The sequence below is a fragment of the Bos indicus x Bos taurus genome, chromosome 29 (genome assembly GCF_003369695.1).
Source record: "Bos indicus x Bos taurus breed Angus x Brahman F1 hybrid chromosome 29, Bos_hybrid_MaternalHap_v2.0, whole genome shotgun sequence".
Lineage (NCBI taxonomy): Eukaryota > Metazoa > Chordata > Mammalia > Artiodactyla > Bovidae > Bos > Bos indicus x Bos taurus.
In genome coordinates this window covers 12082695-12101464 of record NC_040104.1, presented here as the reverse complement: position 1 = coordinate 12101464, position 18770 = coordinate 12082695, and the positions used below count along the sequence as shown (strand labels likewise).

The window sequence follows — 18770 nt, the reverse complement described above, 5'->3', positions numbered from 1 at the left end:
CTGGGGCTACCACTTACCAAGTAGGACTGGAAAGGACAGAGCAGGCATATGTGGCAGAGAGCTGGTGACAGGGGTGTGGCAACAAGAGGGAACCAGCTCTGCATGAATTACCTCACCCAAAATCCCCTGGAGGAGAAGCCCAGTGATAAGATCATCTGAGATGGGATGGAGAGAGTCTATTTCATTACCCCTTATAATTCCTCTGAATGAGGAGGTGGTGGAGTAGGTGGGTCATCACAAACTCTTCCATGGCCTAGACCATCTGCCAGTCGCTATCCTTGGGCTGCTTCTCCCCAGCTTCAGTCATGTAGTTCGGGAGGAAATTGACAATAATGTGTGCTGCTGGGTCAGGGCCAAAAACCATGTAAAGCCAGTGAAAAGTCCCCATGTCCCTGCCAGAATGCCTAATCTGGGGCTGTACATGTGATCTGAGGTGGGTCATTCAGAGAACACCCTTGAACTCTGATGTCTGCAATCTTCTTTCCTTACTAGGTGATGCCTTTGGGATTTAAAACCCTAGGGCAGGTAGCTTGGACTCCTTCACTAGGTGTAGAAGCCTTACGGAAGAAAGTTGCCAGGCTAAGACCATCAAAGAAGTGTGAAGGGAAAGAGCGAGAGTGAGAGACAATTGATGACTTCTGATTTCTTGGGTCCAGTCACTGAAATCTTTGTATTTGCTCCGATTCTTGTGTCCTGGATTCCCAGAATCATTTAAATAAGTCTCCCTTTTCCTTGAAGCCAGTTGGAGTAGGGCTCCTCTCAATTTTGATTCAGACTTGGTTCTAGAACCTTCCTGATCATTGTATACCTGCCAGACACAAACAGACACACCAATTTGTTTCAGCACCATTATGAGTGAAACCCTTTATTCTTTACTGAGAATAGGGTGTGCAGACCACCAAATACAGTTCACCTGCATCCTGGGAAGGAGTGCTCAAAGGGTGAGTGAGTGTATGTTAGGAGAGGCCTTACTGATTCCTGAACCACTCCCAGCATTTACACTGCCCGTGCCAGGCCAATCCTGTCATTTCCTCGATCAAAGACTGAGAAATAGAGCCTCAGGAAGACGTCACCCAGGATCCAGGTCTCTCTAGACGTCCTCACTGTGTTCTCTTTAAAGGCAGTATAGCAGTGGCTTTCAGAATCCTGGGGGAGTCAGAGACACACTCCAGTCAGCATGAGCCCTTACCGGTGCCTCCCCCAGTACCCAGAACCAGCACAATTTGTTTTATTCCCCTCTTTTGGTAAGTATCAAGGGGTTTTCTCAGAAGCAGAGGATTTGAGAGTTCAACCAAAACCAAAGAGGGCCAAGACATGAGGTTGCCATGAGGAAGTGTGTGGTGAGTAGAAGACTTGGAGTTGGGGAAACAGAGGAATAAAAAATAACAAAGTCCTACTGTAGAGCATAAGGAATTATATTCAATATTCAGTGATAAACCACATGAAAAAGAATAAGAAAAAAATATTTTTATGTGTATAGCACACTTTTTATCTGTATCACATTGCAATGCAGCAGAATTTAATGCAAAACTGAAGATCAGCCACACTTCAATATAATTTTTTAGAAAAGAACAAGTGTGTCCATAGTTCTCCTCACTCCCTGTTTCCTTCCTTATGACTCCTGCTCCTTGTTTTCTCTGTAGAGAATGCTGGTTCTCCTCCTGTGTGCCCACAATCCATACTTTATTAAAAAATAAAACTTTATTTTGTATTGGAGTAGAGCTGATTAACAATGTTCTGAGTTTCAGGTGGACAGTAAAGGGACTCAGCCATATGTATCCATGCATCCTGGTCCCAAAGATACCCCTCCCATCCAGGCTGTCATATAACTGAGGGGAGTTCCCTGTGCTACACAGTAACTCGTTATTGGTCATCCATCTTAAATAGATCAGTGCCCACAACACGTTCCTGAAGACTTAACTCAGGAACTCTACAAAGCCTCCTTTGGTCCTCACTCACCCTCCTTGGCCACTCCAGGCTTGGTTGGGTAACGTACTCTGGTTCCCCTTCCCCACTGGTCAACCTGTAGCCTTTATCACCCTTAGTAAGGCCCCAGTGCTCCAGTGCAGACCACCTTGAGATGCCATTTACATGGAATGCAGTGCAGTTTTGCCTTGAACCAAGCAAACCTGCATATGGCTCAATGAGTTTGTGGTTTAGAATTCCTGAAATTCCCTCTCTTCCTCAAAGCCTTCTTTGAGCCCATCAGCCTGCTCTGAACTCCCGCAGGGAGCTGACATGAAGCCTCCACCCTGTGCCGGGGCTGAGCAGTCACTGTGCACCCAGTATTCACCTTAGTATCCAACCTCCCCACAGAGGGGTCGGGTATCCCAACTCACAAAGGAGGCACCTGGCCAGAGCAAGGGGAAGATGCAGCCGAGTACTAAGCTGACCATGTAATTTATCACCCAAACCAGAAAAAAACTTGAGAAGGGAAGGCAGACTGTTAACTTATGCTGGGACATCACACTGGGAATGCCCCCAGCCATTCTCCTTGTAAGATGGCCTATTTCAGGGACCGCTAGAGCTGACTTCCATGTTCATACAGCTAAGGGTTCAGATTGAATTGAAGCTCTTTGAGGACTGAGGACCTTAGTGTCCCCCCTTGTGACTCCCACAATGCCAGCATGGTGTGGCGTCTCCATATTTGTTTCATGAAGATAAGTGTCCCAGACGGCCCTTTAATCTCAAATGGTTGGTTTTCTGGCAGTCATTGACCCAGCCACAGGTCTCATCAGCATCTGCAATGGTGTGAGATGGCCAGTAGAGGGCGCGCTCCTCCCAACAGCAGCCCGTGGGTTGCTGCAAGCCCCAATTTAAGAACACCGCTCAGTGTTGTCCCCTCACCTTGAGGATGTAGGCTCGTGCTGGCACCGGGTAGTTGATGCCGTTGATGGTGAAGATAATAGAGGGCAGGGTATTGACCACAGAACATGAAACGTAGTGCTGTTAGAGAGAGAGGGAGAGAGTTTGGCCCTGGAGATCCTTGTTGTGTGTGGAGACTGGGAGTGAACCTGAGGCATGACCCTTCACCTTGGAACCCCGTGGCGTGGTGCCGATGAGCTTCTGTATGTTATTGACCAGTCTTCTTGGGCCTTTGATCAGTGCTGTTCCGGTGTCCACAAGGGCCTCGCAGCCTCCAGAACAAGCAATAATCTTTCTTTTCATGGAGATGCTGAGAGAGAGTGGAAGAAAGCAGGCATCAAGATCAATCTGAGTCTCACCAGAGCTGACCCCTTCCTGACTGTCTCCTAAACAGCCCTTTGTCTCTTGCCCTCTTTTCCCTTGCTCTCAACACAGCACCTTTCATGACATCCTCGAATGCAGTACTTGAATACACCAGGATATTTTGCACCTTAACACAGACTGGTCTTCCTTCCTAGAAGACTCCACTCCACTTTGACTAGCAAATTTCTTCTCATCTTCTGGATTCCACCTTAATTGTATTGTTTTGGGGAAGTCTTTCCCCCATGTTTATAAGTCTCCTGTCTTGGTCACTCTCTGTAGACCCTTCCTCATGTCTGCTGCTGCTGCTGCTGCCGCTGCTAACTCACTTCAGTCGTGTCTGACTCTGTGCGACCCCATAGACAACAGCCCACCAGGCTCCACCATCCCTGGAATTTTCCAGGCAAGAGTACTGGAGTGGGTTGCCATTGCCTCCTCCTCCTCATGTCTAGCATGTACCAAAGGCACAATTCACTATGTGGGTGAGTCACTTCATGTACATCTGCCTTCTTAGATGTGAGGGCAAGTTTTAGTCTCCTTGCCTCCCTAAAGTGCCTGGCACACAGTGGATGCCAATGCTTGTCTGTTCAATGACTGAATGAAGACTGAGAAAACAATAAGAAACATCCAGAGAGCTGTACCTGGTGGGGAACAAATAACGGGTAGCACACAGAGTGAAGATGAAGATTCACCAGGGCAGCAGATTCTCATAGTAGGGGGAGAAAGGGGCTCCTCTGGGAGAGGGTGTCTCCAAGCACTGCTCCAACAACCAGCTCAGACCCTGAGACCCTGACCAGGAAATATATAAGTAGCCCACAGAAACTCCAAAGAACAGGTCAGCATTTGTCCTATGCTCTCTCACACAGAATCCAATCAATTATGCCTCTTGTCCTCAGGTCACTCCTGGATCCCACCTTCCTGATTCTCTTATAGACCCCCCCACTGTATGCCCAGGTACATGGGGTGTCTTTTTTATTAGTTGCTTTCACGTCTTAAGACTGCAGCCAACCTCTCTCCAGTGCTAGGTAGCTGCTCCCTAAGGAGACCAGTTTTCCCCATTTGCTCAGAACTTTCCCTGTTCTTAAACAGACGTTTATCTGTACTGAGAACTTCCTATGTCCAAGGTAGCCCTGGACTGTTGGTCATCTTATCATAACTCTGTTCAGGCTGCTAAAATACTCCCTGATCGTCTGTTCACCACAATGTAGAGTCCTCTAACCATGCTCCCCACCTCAAAGGGCAGTGGATGCAGCTCTCTCCCAGCTGCACAGACCTCTCTGTACCCTTTTAGGACCCTGGTCAGAGCCATGCTCAGAAGGCCTGGGGATTCTGAACCCATGGATTGTTTGTGTATCTGTGTGCTTGTGTGTTTATTTGTATGTGTGTTTGTATGTGTCTCTGTGTGTGCTTGTGTGTCTCTGACTACCTATGCATGTTTATATGTGCCTCTGTGTATGTTTATATGTGTCTGCTTATGTGTTTCCATGTGTCTGTGTGTCTGTCTGAGTCATTGTGGGTAGTGTATAGTCTGTGTGACTGTGTGTCTGAGAATGCATTTGTGTGTGTCTGCCTGTGTCCATGTACAGTAGCGGGAGCATCACTTGGGCTGACCCTCAGAGGAAGAGGCTTACCGGTCCACGTGTACAGTCCAGCCGCCCGCTTGGATCAATGGCACCCAGTTGAGCTCTCCCTTGTAGTAGCGGTGGTCCACCCCACCAAACATCACCACACTGCCCTCCCGCTTGTCTCTGTAGAGAGAAGTGAGGGGGGATCCTTGGAGGACAGTAAAAACAGCACTGTCTGAGAGCTGTGCTTGTCCACCCATCAAAGCCCTAATAAGGTCCCCACATAGAGATGCAGAAATAGTGTCTGGGAGTGACTGAGATCCAGACTGAGGTCTGTAAGTGGTTAGTGAGTGGCACAGAGGAGGTTAGAAGCTGAATCACTCGGTTGGGCTCCACCCACTATGTCTTCTAAAGACACCCTGAACCTCCAGGGACCTGAGTGCTCAAACACCCTCAGAGGACACGGTGCTGAAGCTTTTGGCTTTTGCCTTATCCACCTTGTCATTTTTCAGGAAAATCAAGGCCTGGGAGTTCTAAGGGTGTGGGTTCAGGTCACTAAGAGTTGGCTCCACTAGCCTGTGACCTCTACTGTCCAAAGGGCCCCATACTCAGAAGGGACCCCACCTCTGCTCTCCCTGTCTTGAAATGCCTAATATTTCTTGAACAAGGTTTCCAGAGTTTTGTGTCCCACACTTTCGTTTTTCACTGGAACCTGCAAATTGGGTAGCTGGTCCTGGGCTCCCAGTGAAATGCTAATGAGGAAGGAAAGATATCCACCATCCTTCTCCTTACTTCCTTATCAAATACATAAGAAAATCCTAATGCTTTTTATTCAACATGCTTCCTGTTGCCTTCCATTAGCCTTCCTCCTCACTCACCCCAGGAGACCAATTTACTGATCTTGAGCCCAGGATCAGGGTGTGTTCTAATAAAACATTATTTATAAAAGCCACTGGTGAAGCCAGATAAGGCCCTTGGACCATAGTTATCCTGGGTTAGATTATCTCTCAGGATACTTCTTTATCAAGTGTTCTACAATTTTCATGCAACTGAAAGCATCTTACAGCTAATTTGGATAAAGTGATTGTCTATCTCAGACTTACTTGCTCAAGTAGAAGGCAAAAACAGGCTCAGAAATGGCACCTTCATTCTTCAGGTTGTCAAAGATGGGGATGGCTCCAGAGAAGGACATGTTCGGATAGTTCAAGCCCAAGACACCATCAAAAGGTATACCATCAAACCCAACTTCTGCCAGGCTTATACAGAATGGCTGGTCAGTACTTACAAGGTCCCCAATCTATGGGAGAGAAGAGTGTTCCCATTTACAGATACGTGAAATGGGCTAGGACTGGGCTAGGGTACATTGCCATTAGATCCTCAGAGAAGAATTGAGGCTGGGCTCTGTCTTCAAGTGGCCCTCAGATGATTAGACCAAGCTGGGAGGGGAATTTGGGTTCCACTTGAGAGAGGCTGTGAATTTTAAAACATCTGCCCCTCTGAAAAACACCACTTGAGTGAGTCAAATTGGCCTCGTGGCTTCTGTACAGGTGTGGCAACCAAGTCAGGCCAGGACCCATTGCTGCCACCTTATGGCAAACTGAGTGGAGAAAAGGATAGCCTTCTCTTTGGCATCACTGTGACCTAATGACAAGAATGGACTGCATTCTCTGTAAGGTACTGTGGATTCTGCATCTGTCCAGGAAGACAGAAGCCGAAAACACAATCTTACTTGCAGGGTTCTATGAAATTACTGCCTGGGGAATTCACCTTTGGGGATATGTGTGTATTTGTGTGAGTGTGTATGAGAGAGAAAGTGAGAGAGCAGAACTACTCAAATAATTTGGGGGAGGCAGGCCATAGGTTAATTAGACTCTCAAGGATCCTCTAGAGTGACAACTCATTTATCAGGCCCCTTGACTTCTCAGGCCTCCAGTTTCGCACTATGGATACCTGAAGCCCTTGACTGCCCCCAGGTCCCCAGATCAGTTTTATCCTGTCCCCAAACACCCCACAGCAACTTCAGTCCTGAAAAGCCAGGCTAACTCCACCTTTTACCACATGTGTGCCCTCAGCAAGGCCCTTTCTGTCTGCACGTCAGTTTCCTCATATGTCTCATGAGCTAATCAGAGTAACTGCTGTGTGAGGTTGTTGCAGGATTAAGCCAATTATCAGCTGAAAGTGCCTGGAACAGTCTGTGAATATAAAATTGGGTGTTTTTTTTCCCATTTTCTCGCCCCCAGCAAAATGACTTGAACTGCTCATGGGCAGAGGAGCTACAAGTCTACACTTCAAGTCACCCTCTGGGTTAGCTAATCTGCTCATGTGTCACCACAGGCACTGTCTCCCCAGATGCAGGGTCCTGTGGGTAAGATGGCCAATATCTATGGGAGTTAGGCTAAGAAGGGTCCTACATCTGTTTTGCAAGCAGGGGTCACTCCATAGCCAGTCCAGACTCAGCATTTGTTACCCGAACAGTGTCATAAACAAGAAGTCCTTTCATCCTTCCAGTATTGTACTTGATGTTGAAGACCTTTTGGGTATGCCGGAAGGTGGAAGAATAAAGATGTATGAACATAACCTTTGTAGCTGCAGACACAAGAGATGAGTGTCATCAGGTGCCAAGGGTGGAAACAGGGGAACAGGGCAAGTGAAGGATGGTCCGGGTAGGGGGTGTCTGTACTCACCACAGGCTAGACTTTGGCAAAAGACGGAGGGCACCCACAAGTCAGATGAGCCTGTGTCAAAGACAACCTGGAATTCCTGAGGGGGTGTTCCAATGGTGATGTTACCCACGTAGAGCATCTACAGTGAAAAGGAGGGAGTGGGTTAGTGCAGAACTGGCTACCCTCTATTCCCACACTACTGCCTCCCTCGGGGTGTCACATATCTCTTGAGATCACTTTCTAACCACCGTGCAGCTCACAGACTTTGGTCACAGAGATGTCTGCATTTGATATATTTTTCCTGTGCTGTATTGTATGCAGTATATTGATTCTATGACCAGGCATTGAAGTGGTATCGCCTGCATTGGAAGCACAGAGGCATAATCACTGGGCCTCCAGGACCACTGGACACCCAGGGAAGTCCTGGTACCTTCACTTGAGAAGGTCTGTAGTCCCTTCAATCCCTTCTCCAGGAGGTCATTCTGGATCAACCCCTGCCACTCCCTCTATCAGACCACATCCAATCAACCCCACACAGGTGACCCTTTCACTCGACATGTATATACCCTTTGCCTATCTCTCAGGCTGGCATGGGCATTCTTGAAGACAAAATAAGCCCTTTGTCTAATCTAAAAACAGTAACCACAGTGTTAGATTCTTATGGCCTTACACGGAATACAAGTTCAGTAACTTTTTACTGCTGTGGTTCTTGCATCTGTGGAAACTAAATTCCTCTGCCGGGGGAGTCACAGTTGCTTTGCAGTTGGTTCTACCTTTTGATCAGTGATGGCTCACTCTTCATCTGTAACTGAGTGGCTCACACAGTTCCTAAGGAACAATCGCCCTCAAAGTAATGACACATCTTTGACACAGAAAGGGAGTTTACCTGCCACCTGGTAATTGCCGGGCCCAGTCACCAAGACCAACAGTTGAGGATGAGAGTACCTTCTCCTCTGGGTGGGGTCCCTGTTTTCCAGTGTGTCTGCCTCCTGCAGGAACCCCAACCCCAACATCCCACCAGGCACCTCCAGATGAGCCTCGGTGCTAGGCTAGAGCACCAGGGAGCTCTATGGAGCACCATCCCCCCAAAATACTCACATCCATGATGTTTCTCAGTGGGTGAATAGTTAGATTTGAACCACGAGAAGAAATCTGGGACAGACTGTAAGTATGTTCCTTCAAGAAATTGTTCAGCGTGTTTTTTCCACTGAGGGTTTTTCTCATGGTCTTCACTTGCCTTAGAGGTATTCTTTCATGGAACATTTGACAAAGAAAACAAAGAGGATGCTACAATTAGCTGTCAGTGTTAAGGTATAATTGTCATTGTAATGACCCTCTGTATTTTCTAATCATTTTTATGAGGCACATTATTATCAAAATTTTATGCATATACCATGGCAAAGACATCACTTTGAATACAGGCTCTGTTCTGCAATCTTGGATAAGCCATATGACTGTGTGGTGTCTCAGTTTCCCCTTCAGTAAAATGGTGGAATGTAACAATACAAACCCTCCAAAAAAGAATATCTTGGGGATAAGTGAAGTGATGGATATAAGGTACCTGATAAATAAGAAGTCTCAACATGAAAGTCATTAGCATTGCTGTTGCCATCCCACACTATCCTTCTCATAGAACCTCAGGGAAGGAGGTAGAAGGGGGACTCTTATCCTCTTTTACAAGGGAGCAATTTGAAATGCAAAAGGTTTCTGAGTTGACTGTGGTCACACTGCTTGTCAGACATAAAACAGTGTATATAAAACAATGTATCTTTCTCCACTTTGAAAGAGAAGTGAGAGCTGAAAAAAGAATCCAAGATATAGGGAACAAGTAAGGGAAATTCAGAGGCTTGAGAAGGAAGGATGTGTCAAATGAAAAATTAAAAGAAAACAACACAGAGAAAAATACACTCCCAGTGCCTTCCAAAGAGATGGAGAGATAAATGACAGTGATACAGAGATGTAGACATAGACATATACACACTTAAGTAGACAGGGAAAAAAGAGGACATGTTGAATAAAATGTAGAAAAGTGCTATTCCACAGGACCACATCGACATCTGCATAGACTGTGCACTGAACAGTTGCAAGGAGTTGCATTTTCAATAGGTCACGACATGACTGGACCCCAAGAATTGTGCAGCCATGCATATCGACATAAGACCTTGGCATCTACAGTTCCTAGAGCAAGTTACTTATCAATAATAAAGATTTAGGGAAATATTCTGTTGCCTTCTAAACCTGATGGGTGGAATAATCAGGTGAAAAGAAAAATCCGAGAAAGGAACATGATGTGGCTTACAGTCCCCATACTTACTTGACTATACACTCTGAGAAGGCCACTAGCCAGAGGAGCACAAGCCACTTCATGCTTCTTTCCTGGCTCCAGGTACTCAGGAAAGTTTTGGTTCTTAGCATGTAGTGGTGACCAGGAGCCCCTAGTTATATATGCTCTGACCTACCCTAGTTTTCCCCTGTAGGCCACTAAAAGATCTAAAAAAACCACAAAGGTCTCGATAAAATCTTTACCTTCATCAGTGTCCTTCGCGAGTGGCCTTTGAAGCTTCTCAGAATACATAGAATTGAACTGTAATCTCTTCCTTGAAGCTTGGATGGAAAATCAGACTGATCTGCATGGACATCTAAGAAGACAGAGAACCTTGCCTACTTGGAGGAAAAAACGGGTAAGAACATCATGAAAATGGATACTAGGGGCTATGCTTGACATTCGTGGTTTCAGGTCATCTTCCTAGCCACTTCATGAGATATACATTCCTATCTTCATTGGAGATGAGATTGCTAGGAGGATAAGTTGTCAAATGGCAAAGTCAAGACTTCAGGAGCAGCCCAGGGACATACAACTGGCTTTAGGTAGTGGGTCTATTGGCAGACAACAGGGTCACTTATGATGCCAGTCTGCATCAAAGAATTAGGACAGAGCAGTACTTCAATTGCTTAGTTTCAGTATTGGAAGAAATGTCATATACATCCACAAGATGTTTTACATCATCCAGCAAACATACAAGGAAGAACTGTGTGCTAGGTTCTGGGTTAAAGGCTTCGAAGTCAAAGTTGATCAAGACAAAAGTACTGCTTATCTTAAGAGAGCTAGCAGTCTAGTTCACACAAACTCATGGCCCCTGGAGGCAGGAGATATGATAATAGGACTAGGTGGCCATGTTGGACCCTTGGAAGCACAGGCCTTACCACTGGGAGCAGCCTTTCCTCCACTTCAGCCATGCTGGAAAGCATGCCAGTTGCCTATGTTTTCAGGAGAATCAGAAGTTTGGATATTTATGTACAATCTATTGATTTTAATGTTACCAACTAAAATTTTTTCCCTGAAAAAAAACAGTGGGAACTAAATCTCCACAGCAATGTGCTGGAATCAGCCTTCAGTCTCTGTAGGTTTTTGTTTCTGGCCTAGAGTTGGGAGTGCAGTAGGGACAGAGAGGAATTTAATTCATGTTGGTTGATTTAAAAAGAGACTGAATGCATACTAAACATGCTGACTCATTGGATAAAACTCTGATATTCAGAAAGATTGAAGGCAGGAGAAGTGGAAGACAGAGAATGAGATGGTTGGATGGCATCACCAAGTCAATGGACATGAGCTTCAGCAAGCTACCGGGAGTTGGTGATGGATTAGGGAAGCCTGGCATGCTGCAGTCTATGGCATTGCAAAGAGATGGACACAACTGAAGGACTGAACTGAACTGAACAAATTGAGAACAAGACTAATAAATCTATTTTCATCAACTTGTTGTTGACTAGCTACCTATAACAACACATTACTTAATTGGCTTTATAATTCAGACTTATGACTCTACATTCAGAGTGGAATATCTTCTAAGGAAAAACAAAAAATACATCCCATCAAAAACAAAACCAAAGAATACCAAAAGAAAAAAGGGAAAGAAATGTGACACTATATGCAACAACTTCAGTTCAGTTCAGTTGCTCAGTCGTGTCCAGCTCTTTGTGAGCCCATAAACGGCAGCACACAAGGTCTCGCTGTCCTTCACGAACTACCAGAGTCCACAAATACTCATGTCCATTGAGTTGGTGATGCCATCCAACCATCTCATCCTCTGTCATCCCCTTCTCCTCCTGACCTCAATCTTTCCCAACATCAGGGTCTTTTCAAATGAGTCAGCTCTTCACATCAGGTGGCCAAAATATTGGAGTTTCAGCTTAAGCATCAGTCCTTTCAGTGAACATTCAGGACTGATTTCCTTTAGGATGGACTGGTTGGATCTCCTTGCAGTACAAGGGATGCTCAAGAGTCTTTCTCCAACACCACAGTTCAAAAGCATCAGTTCTTTGGGGCTCAGCTTTCTTTATAGCCTAACTCTCACATCCATACATGACCACTGGAAAAACCATAGCCTTGACTACATGAACGTTTGTTGACATAGTAATGTCTCTGCTTTTCAATATGCTTTCTAGGTTGGTTACAACTTTCTTCCAAGGTGTAAATGTGCTTTAATTTCATGGCTGCAATCAACATCTGCAGTGATTTTTGAGCCCAGAAAAATGAAGTCAACCACTGTCTCCACTATTTCCCCATCTATTGGCCATAAAGTGATGGGATTGGATGCCATGATCTTAGTTTTCTAAATGTTGAGCGTTAAGCCAACTTTTTCATTCTCCTCTTTCACCTTTATCAAGAGGTTCTTTAGTTCTTCTTCACTTTCTGCCATAAAAGCGGTGTCATCTGCATATCTGAGGTTATTGAAATTTCTCCCGGCAATCTTGATTCCAACCTGTGCTTCCTCCAGCACAGTGTTTTCATGATGTACTCTGCATATAACTTAAATAAACAAGGTGACAATATACAGCCATGACATACTCCTTTCCTATTTGGAACCAGTTTGTTGTTAAATGTCCAGTTCTAACTGTTGATACCTGGTCTGCATATAGGTTTCTCAAGAGGGAGGTCCATTGGTCTGGTATTCCCATCCCTTTCAGAATTTTCCACATTTTATTGTGATCCACACAGTCAAAGGCTTTGGCATAGTCAGTAAAGCAGAAGAAGGTGATTTTCTGGAATTATCTTGCTGTTTTGATAATCCATCAGATGTTGTCAATATGATGTCTGGTTCCTCTGACTTTTCTAAAACCAGCTTGATCATCTGGAAGTTCATGGTTCATGTACTGCTGAAGCCTGGTTTGGAGAATTTTAAGCATTACTTTACTAGCGTGTGAGATGAGTGCAATTATGCTGTAGTTTGAGCATTCTTTGGTACAGCCCTTCTTTGGGATCAGAATGAAAACTGACCTTTTCCAGTCCTGTGGCCACTGCTGAGTTTCCAAATTTGCTGGCATAGTGAGTACAGCACTTTCACAGCATCATCTTTCAGGATTTGAAATAGCTCAACTGGAATCCCATCATCTCCACTAGCTTTGTTCATAATGGTGCATCCTATGGCCCATTTGACTTCACATTCCAGGATGTCTGGCTCTAGGTGAGTGATCACACAATCGTGATTATCTCAGTTGTGAAGATCTGTTTTGTACCATTCTTCTGTGTATTCTTTCCAACTCTTCTAAATATCTTCTGCTTCTATTAGGTCCGTACCATTTATGTTCTTTATTGAGCCCATCTTTGCATGGAATATTCCCTTGGTATCTCTAATTTTCTAGAAGAGATCTCTAGTCTTTCCCATTCTATTGTTTTCCTCTATTTCTTTGCATTGATTTCTGAGGAAGGCTTTCTTATTTCTCCTTGCTATTCATGGGAACTCTGCATTCAAATGGGTATATCTTTGCTTTTCTCCTTTGCTTTTTTCTTCCCTTCATTTCACAGCAATCTGTAAGGCCTCCTCAGACAGCCATTTTGTTATTTTGCATTTTTTTTTCTTAGGATGGTCTTGATTCCTGTCTCCTGTACAAGGTCATGAACCTCTGTCCATAGTTCATCAGGCACTCTGTCTATTAGATCTAGTCCCTTAAATCTATTTCTCACTTCCTCTGTATAGTCATAAGGGATTTGATTTAGGTCATACCTGAATGGTTTAGTGCTTTTCTTCACTTTCAGTCTGAATTTGGAAATAAGCGTGTTCATGTTCTGAGCCACTGTCAGCTCCCAGTCTTGTTTTTGCTGACTGTATAGAGCTTCTCCATCTTTGGCTGCAAAGAATATAATAAATCTGATTTTCGTGTCGACCATCTGGTGATGTCCATGTGTAGAGTCTTCTCTTGTGTTGTTGGAAGAGGGTGTTGGTTATGACCAGTGCATTCTCTTTGCAGAACTCTATTAGCCTTTGCCCTGCTTCATTCTGTACTCCAAGGCCAAATTTTTTGTTACTCCTTGTGTTTCTTGACTCCTACTTTTGCATTCCAGTCCCCTATAATGAAAATGACATCTTTTAGGAGTTTTAGTTCTAGAAGGTCTTTTAGGTCTTCATAGAACTGTTCAACTTCAGCTTCTTCAGCATTACTGATCAGGGCATAGACTTGGATTACCATCACATTGAATGGTTTGCCTTGGAAATGAATAGAGATCATACTGTCATTTTTGAGATTGTATCCAAGTACTGTATTTGAGACTCTTTTGTTAACTATGATATCTACTCCACTTCTTCTAAGGGATTCCTGCCCACAGTAGTAGATATAATGGTCATCTGAGTTAAATTCACCGATTCCAGTCCATCTTAGTTCTTGGATTCCTCGAATGCCTATGTTCACTCTTTTCATCTCCTGTTTGACTACTTCTAATTTGCCTTGTATAGAGCAATATTGCATAGGAACCTGGATTATAAGGTCCATGAATCAAGGCAAATTGGGAGCCACTAAGGAATCCCAATTTGCCTTGATTCATGGACCGTACAATCCAGGTTCCTGTGCAATATTGCTCTCTACAGCATCTTATCTTGCTTCTATCACCAGTCCCACCCTCAACTGGGTGTTGTCTTTGCTTTGGCTCCATCCCTTCATTCTTTCTGGAGTTATTTCTCCACTGATCTCCGGTAGCATATTGGGCACCTACTGACCTGGGGAGTTCATCTTTCAGTGTTCTATCTTTTTGCCTTATCATACTGTTCATGGAGTTTTCAAGGCAAGAATATTGAAGTGGTTTGCCATTCCTTTCTCCAGTGGACCACATTCACTCCACCATGACCTGTCCGTCTTGGGTGGCCCCACAGGGCATGGCTTAGTTTCACTGAGTTAGACAAGGCTATGATCCGTGTGACAGATTGGCTTGTTGTCTGTGATTGTGGTTTCAGTCTGTCTGCCCTCTGATTCCCTCTCTCAGGGCCTACCCTCTTATTTGGTTTTCTCTTACCTTGGACGTGGGGTATCTCTTCACGGCTGTTCCTGCAAAGTGTAGCCGCTGCACCATACCTTGGATGTAGGGTAGCTCCTCTCGGCTGCTGGCCCTGATTTGGACATGGGGTAGTTCCTCTTCACCAGGCTTCTGCATTGCCATTGCAGCTGCCATGCAGCTGCACCGCCATCAGAGCTGAGGCGAGCAATATTTCAACAACTTATTGTTCCCCATATTGTTTCTGTTATTGTGACTTAGTCATATGTATGTTAACAAGTAAAAGCAAGACAATAATTAAAACCAATGTTCTAAAGTAAGACTTTCAGTGGCTAAAAAAAGAGGTTCACACATAACATAAACGAGTTTAATTCAAACCGTGCTGTCTTAAATCTTGAACTGAAAGCATAAGTTTGTACCAACTAATTATACTCCTTTTTATTTAATTTTTAAGGAAAATGTGTGCTTCCTACTCTGACCACTATAAAGCCTAGAAGCCATGACAACTTGATAACAGTGACTATTCTGAGGTCTAACGTGTAGCTTCTAAATGCATTTCCCATCAGACAATGCATGGTTTCTTAAAGAGATGGCTGATTTTAGGACTGGATAAAGAAATGCACAGAATAATTTTGGGAATCTTGAAGGACCAGAAAGCTGAGGGACTTAAATACCAATGGGACCTGGACAGAAAGTTGAGGAATCTAAATGAAAAGGCCAAACACCTACCAGTTTCTTGAGCAGAATGATGTTTCTGCTTCTCAACACACTGTTTGTTTGTCATAGCTTTCCTGCCAAGAAGCAATCACTTTCTGATTTCATGGCTGCAGGCACAATCCACAGTGGTTTTAGAGGCTAAGATGAAGAAATCTGTCACTGCTTCCACCTTTTCTCCTTCTATTTGTCATGGGGAACACATGTATACCTGTGGCTGATTCATTTGGATATTTGGCAAAACTAATACAATTTGTAAAGTTTGAAAATAAAATAAAATTTTAAAAAAATAAATATAAAATAAAAAAAAAGATGGGGCTGGATCCCATGATTTTAGTTTATTTAATATTTAATTTTAAGCTGGCCGAATGTGTCCAAATGTTAACCGGCAACATCTTATTTGTCACTGTGATACATGGCTAGGACACCAACTCACCATTCTGAGCACCGAGAAAGGAAAACAGTCAACAATATTTATGCTATTTTTGTTTCTATTAAGCATAGGTTATATAACTACAAACAGTTCCATGAAAACAAGCTAGACTGACCCTTCTGGGGGTGATGAGAGAGTGATGGAGAGCAGCTATAATACAGATGAAGCCTCACTCACTGGCCTGCAGCTCAGCTCCTGCTGTGGAGGTCTGGTTCTGATAGACCAAGGACTGGTACTGGTCCTGACCCACTGTGCTGGTATTGTGGACTCCTGCTCTAACCCCATAGTGGGACATTCTGTAGGACAAACCACCCTGCTTCCTCCCTATTTCTGAACAAATAAATGGCATTATAATTGGGAGAGGAACAGTTCAGTTCAGTTCAATTCAGTCACACAGTCATGTCTGACTCTTTGCAACCCCATGAATCACAGCACTCAGGCCTCCCTGTTCATCACCAACTCCCGGAGTTCACTCAGACTCACGTCCATCGAGTCAGTGCTGCCATCCAGCCATCTCATCATCTGTCGTCCCCTTCTTCTCCTGCCCTCAATCCCTCCCAGCATCAGAGTCTTTTCCAATGAGTGAACTCTTCGCATGAGGTGGCAAAAGTACTGGAGTTTCAGCTTCAGAATCATTCCCTCCAAAGAAATCCCAGGGCTCATCTCCTTCAGAATGGACTGGTTGGATCTCCTTGCAGTCCAAGGGACTCTCAAGAGTCTTCTCCAACACCACTGTTCAAAAGCATCAATTCTTCGGTGCTCAGCCTTCTTCACAGTCCAACTCTCACATCCATACATGACCACAGGAAAAACCATAGCCTTGACTAGACGGACTTTTGTTGGAAAAGTAATGTCTCTGCTTTTGAATATTCTATCTAGGTTGGTCATAACTTTCCTTCCAAAGAGTAAGCGTCTTTTAATTTCATGGCTGCAGTCACTATCTGCAGTGATTTTGGAGCCCCCAAAAATAAAGTCTGACATTGTTTCCACTGTTTCCCATTCTATTTCCCATGAAGTGATGGGATCGGATGCCATGATCTGCATTTTCTGAATGTTGAGCTTTAAGCCAACTTTTTCACTCTCCACTTTCACTTTCATCAAGAGGCTTTTGAGTTCCTCTTCACTTTCTGCCATAAGGGCGGTGTCATCTGCATATCTGACGTTATTGATATTTCTCCCAGCAATCTTGATTCCAGCTTGTGTTTCTTCCAGTCCAGCATTTCTCATGATGTACTCTGCATATAAGTTAAATAAGCAGGGTGATAATATACAGCCTTGATGTACTCCTTTTCCTATTTGGAACCAGTCTGTTGTTCCATGTCCAGTTCTAACTGTTGCTTCCTGACCTACATACAGATTTATCAAGAGGCAGATCAGGTGTTCTGGTATTCCCATCTCTTTCAAAATTTTCCACAGTTTATTGTTATCCACACAGTCAAAGGCTTTGCATAGTCAATAAAGCAGAAATAGATGTTTTTCTGGAACTCTCTTGCTTTTTCCATAATCCAGTGGATGTTGGCAATTTGATCTCTGGTTCCTCTGCCTTTTCTAAAACCAGCTTGAACATCAGGAAGTTCACACTTCACGTATTGCTGAAGGCTGGCTTGGAGAATTTTGAGCAATACTTTACTAGCATGTGAGATGAGTGCAATTATGCAGTAGTTTGAGCTTTCTTTGGCATTGCCTTTCTTTGGGATTGGAATGAAAACTGACCTTTTCCAGTCCTGTGGCCAGTGCTGAGTCTTCCAAATTTACTGGCATAGTGAGTACAGCACTTTCACAGCATCATCTTTTAGGATTTGAAATAGCTCAACTGGATTTCCATCACTTCCACTAGCTTTGTTCGTAGTGATGTTTACTAAGGCCCACTTGACTTCACATTCCAGGATGTCTGGCTCTAGGTCAGTGATCACACCATCATGCTTATCTGGGTCATGAAGACCTTTTTTGTACAGTTCTTCTGTGTATTCTTGCCACCTCTTCTTAATATCTTCTGCTTCTGTTAGGTCCATACCATTTATGTCCTTTATTGAGCCCATCTTTGCATGAAATGTTCCCTTGGTATCTCTAATTTTCTTGAAGAGATCTCTAGTCTTTCCCATTCTGTTGTTTTCCTCTATTTCTTTGCATTGATTGCTGAGGAAGGCTTTCTTATCTCTTCTTGCTATTCTTTGGAACTCTGCATTCAGATGTTTATACCTTTCCTTTTCTCCTTTGCTTTTCGCTTCTCTTCTTTTCACAGCTATTTGTAAGGCCTTCCCAGACAGCCATTTTGCTTTTTTGTATTTCTTTTCCATGGGGATGGTCTTGATCCCTGTCTCCTGTACAATGTCACGAACCTCATTCCATAGTTCATCAGGCACTCTGTCTATCAGATCTAGGCCCTTAAATCTATTTCTCACTTCCACTGTATAATCATAAAGGATTTTATTTAGGTTATACCTTAATGGTCTAGTGGTTTTCCCTACTTTCTTCAATTTAACTCTGAATTTTGTAATAAGGAGTTGATGATTTGAGCCACAGTCAGCTCCTGGTCTTGTTTTTGTTGACTGTATAGAGCTTCTCCATCTTTGGCTGCAAAGAATATAATCAATCTGATTTCAGTGTTGACCATCTGGTGATGTCCATGTGTAGAGTCTTCTCTTGTGTTATTGGAAGAGGGTGTTTGCTATGACCAGTGCATTTTCTTGGCAAAACTCTATTAGTCTTTGCCCTGCTTATTTCATCTTAAAAGAGAACAACCAAGTGCAACATATGACTACATTCTTCAATAAACTGTGAAAAGACATCTGCTTTTTGAGAATCAGGGAAATTTGCACATGGACTGTATATAAAATATTCATTTTATTGGGAACAAAAGAGCATTTTTTTCATATCCTATCATTCTACCAAAAATATTCACTATA

At 43.9% G+C, this 18770-nt stretch overlaps 1 protein-coding gene across 1 annotated transcript; it reads right to left on the bottom strand.

The window, feature by feature from the left end:
- Positions 1-834: 834 nt before the first annotated feature.
- LOC113885741 (pregnancy-associated glycoprotein 1-like) lies at positions 835-9884 on the bottom strand. The gene is made up of 9 exons (XM_027531353.1): positions 9768-9884; positions 8552-8702; positions 7475-7592; positions 7258-7376; positions 5894-6087; positions 4857-4973; positions 3034-3175; positions 2848-2946; positions 835-1146 (listed from the first exon to the last, which is right to left on the bottom strand). The coding sequence occupies exons 1-9, from the start codon at positions 9866-9868 to the stop codon at positions 997-999; spliced, it is 1191 nt and encodes a 396-aa protein (XP_027387154.1). The 5' UTR covers positions 9869-9884; the 3' UTR covers positions 835-996.
- Between the last annotated feature and the right edge of the window lie 8886 nt (positions 9885-18770).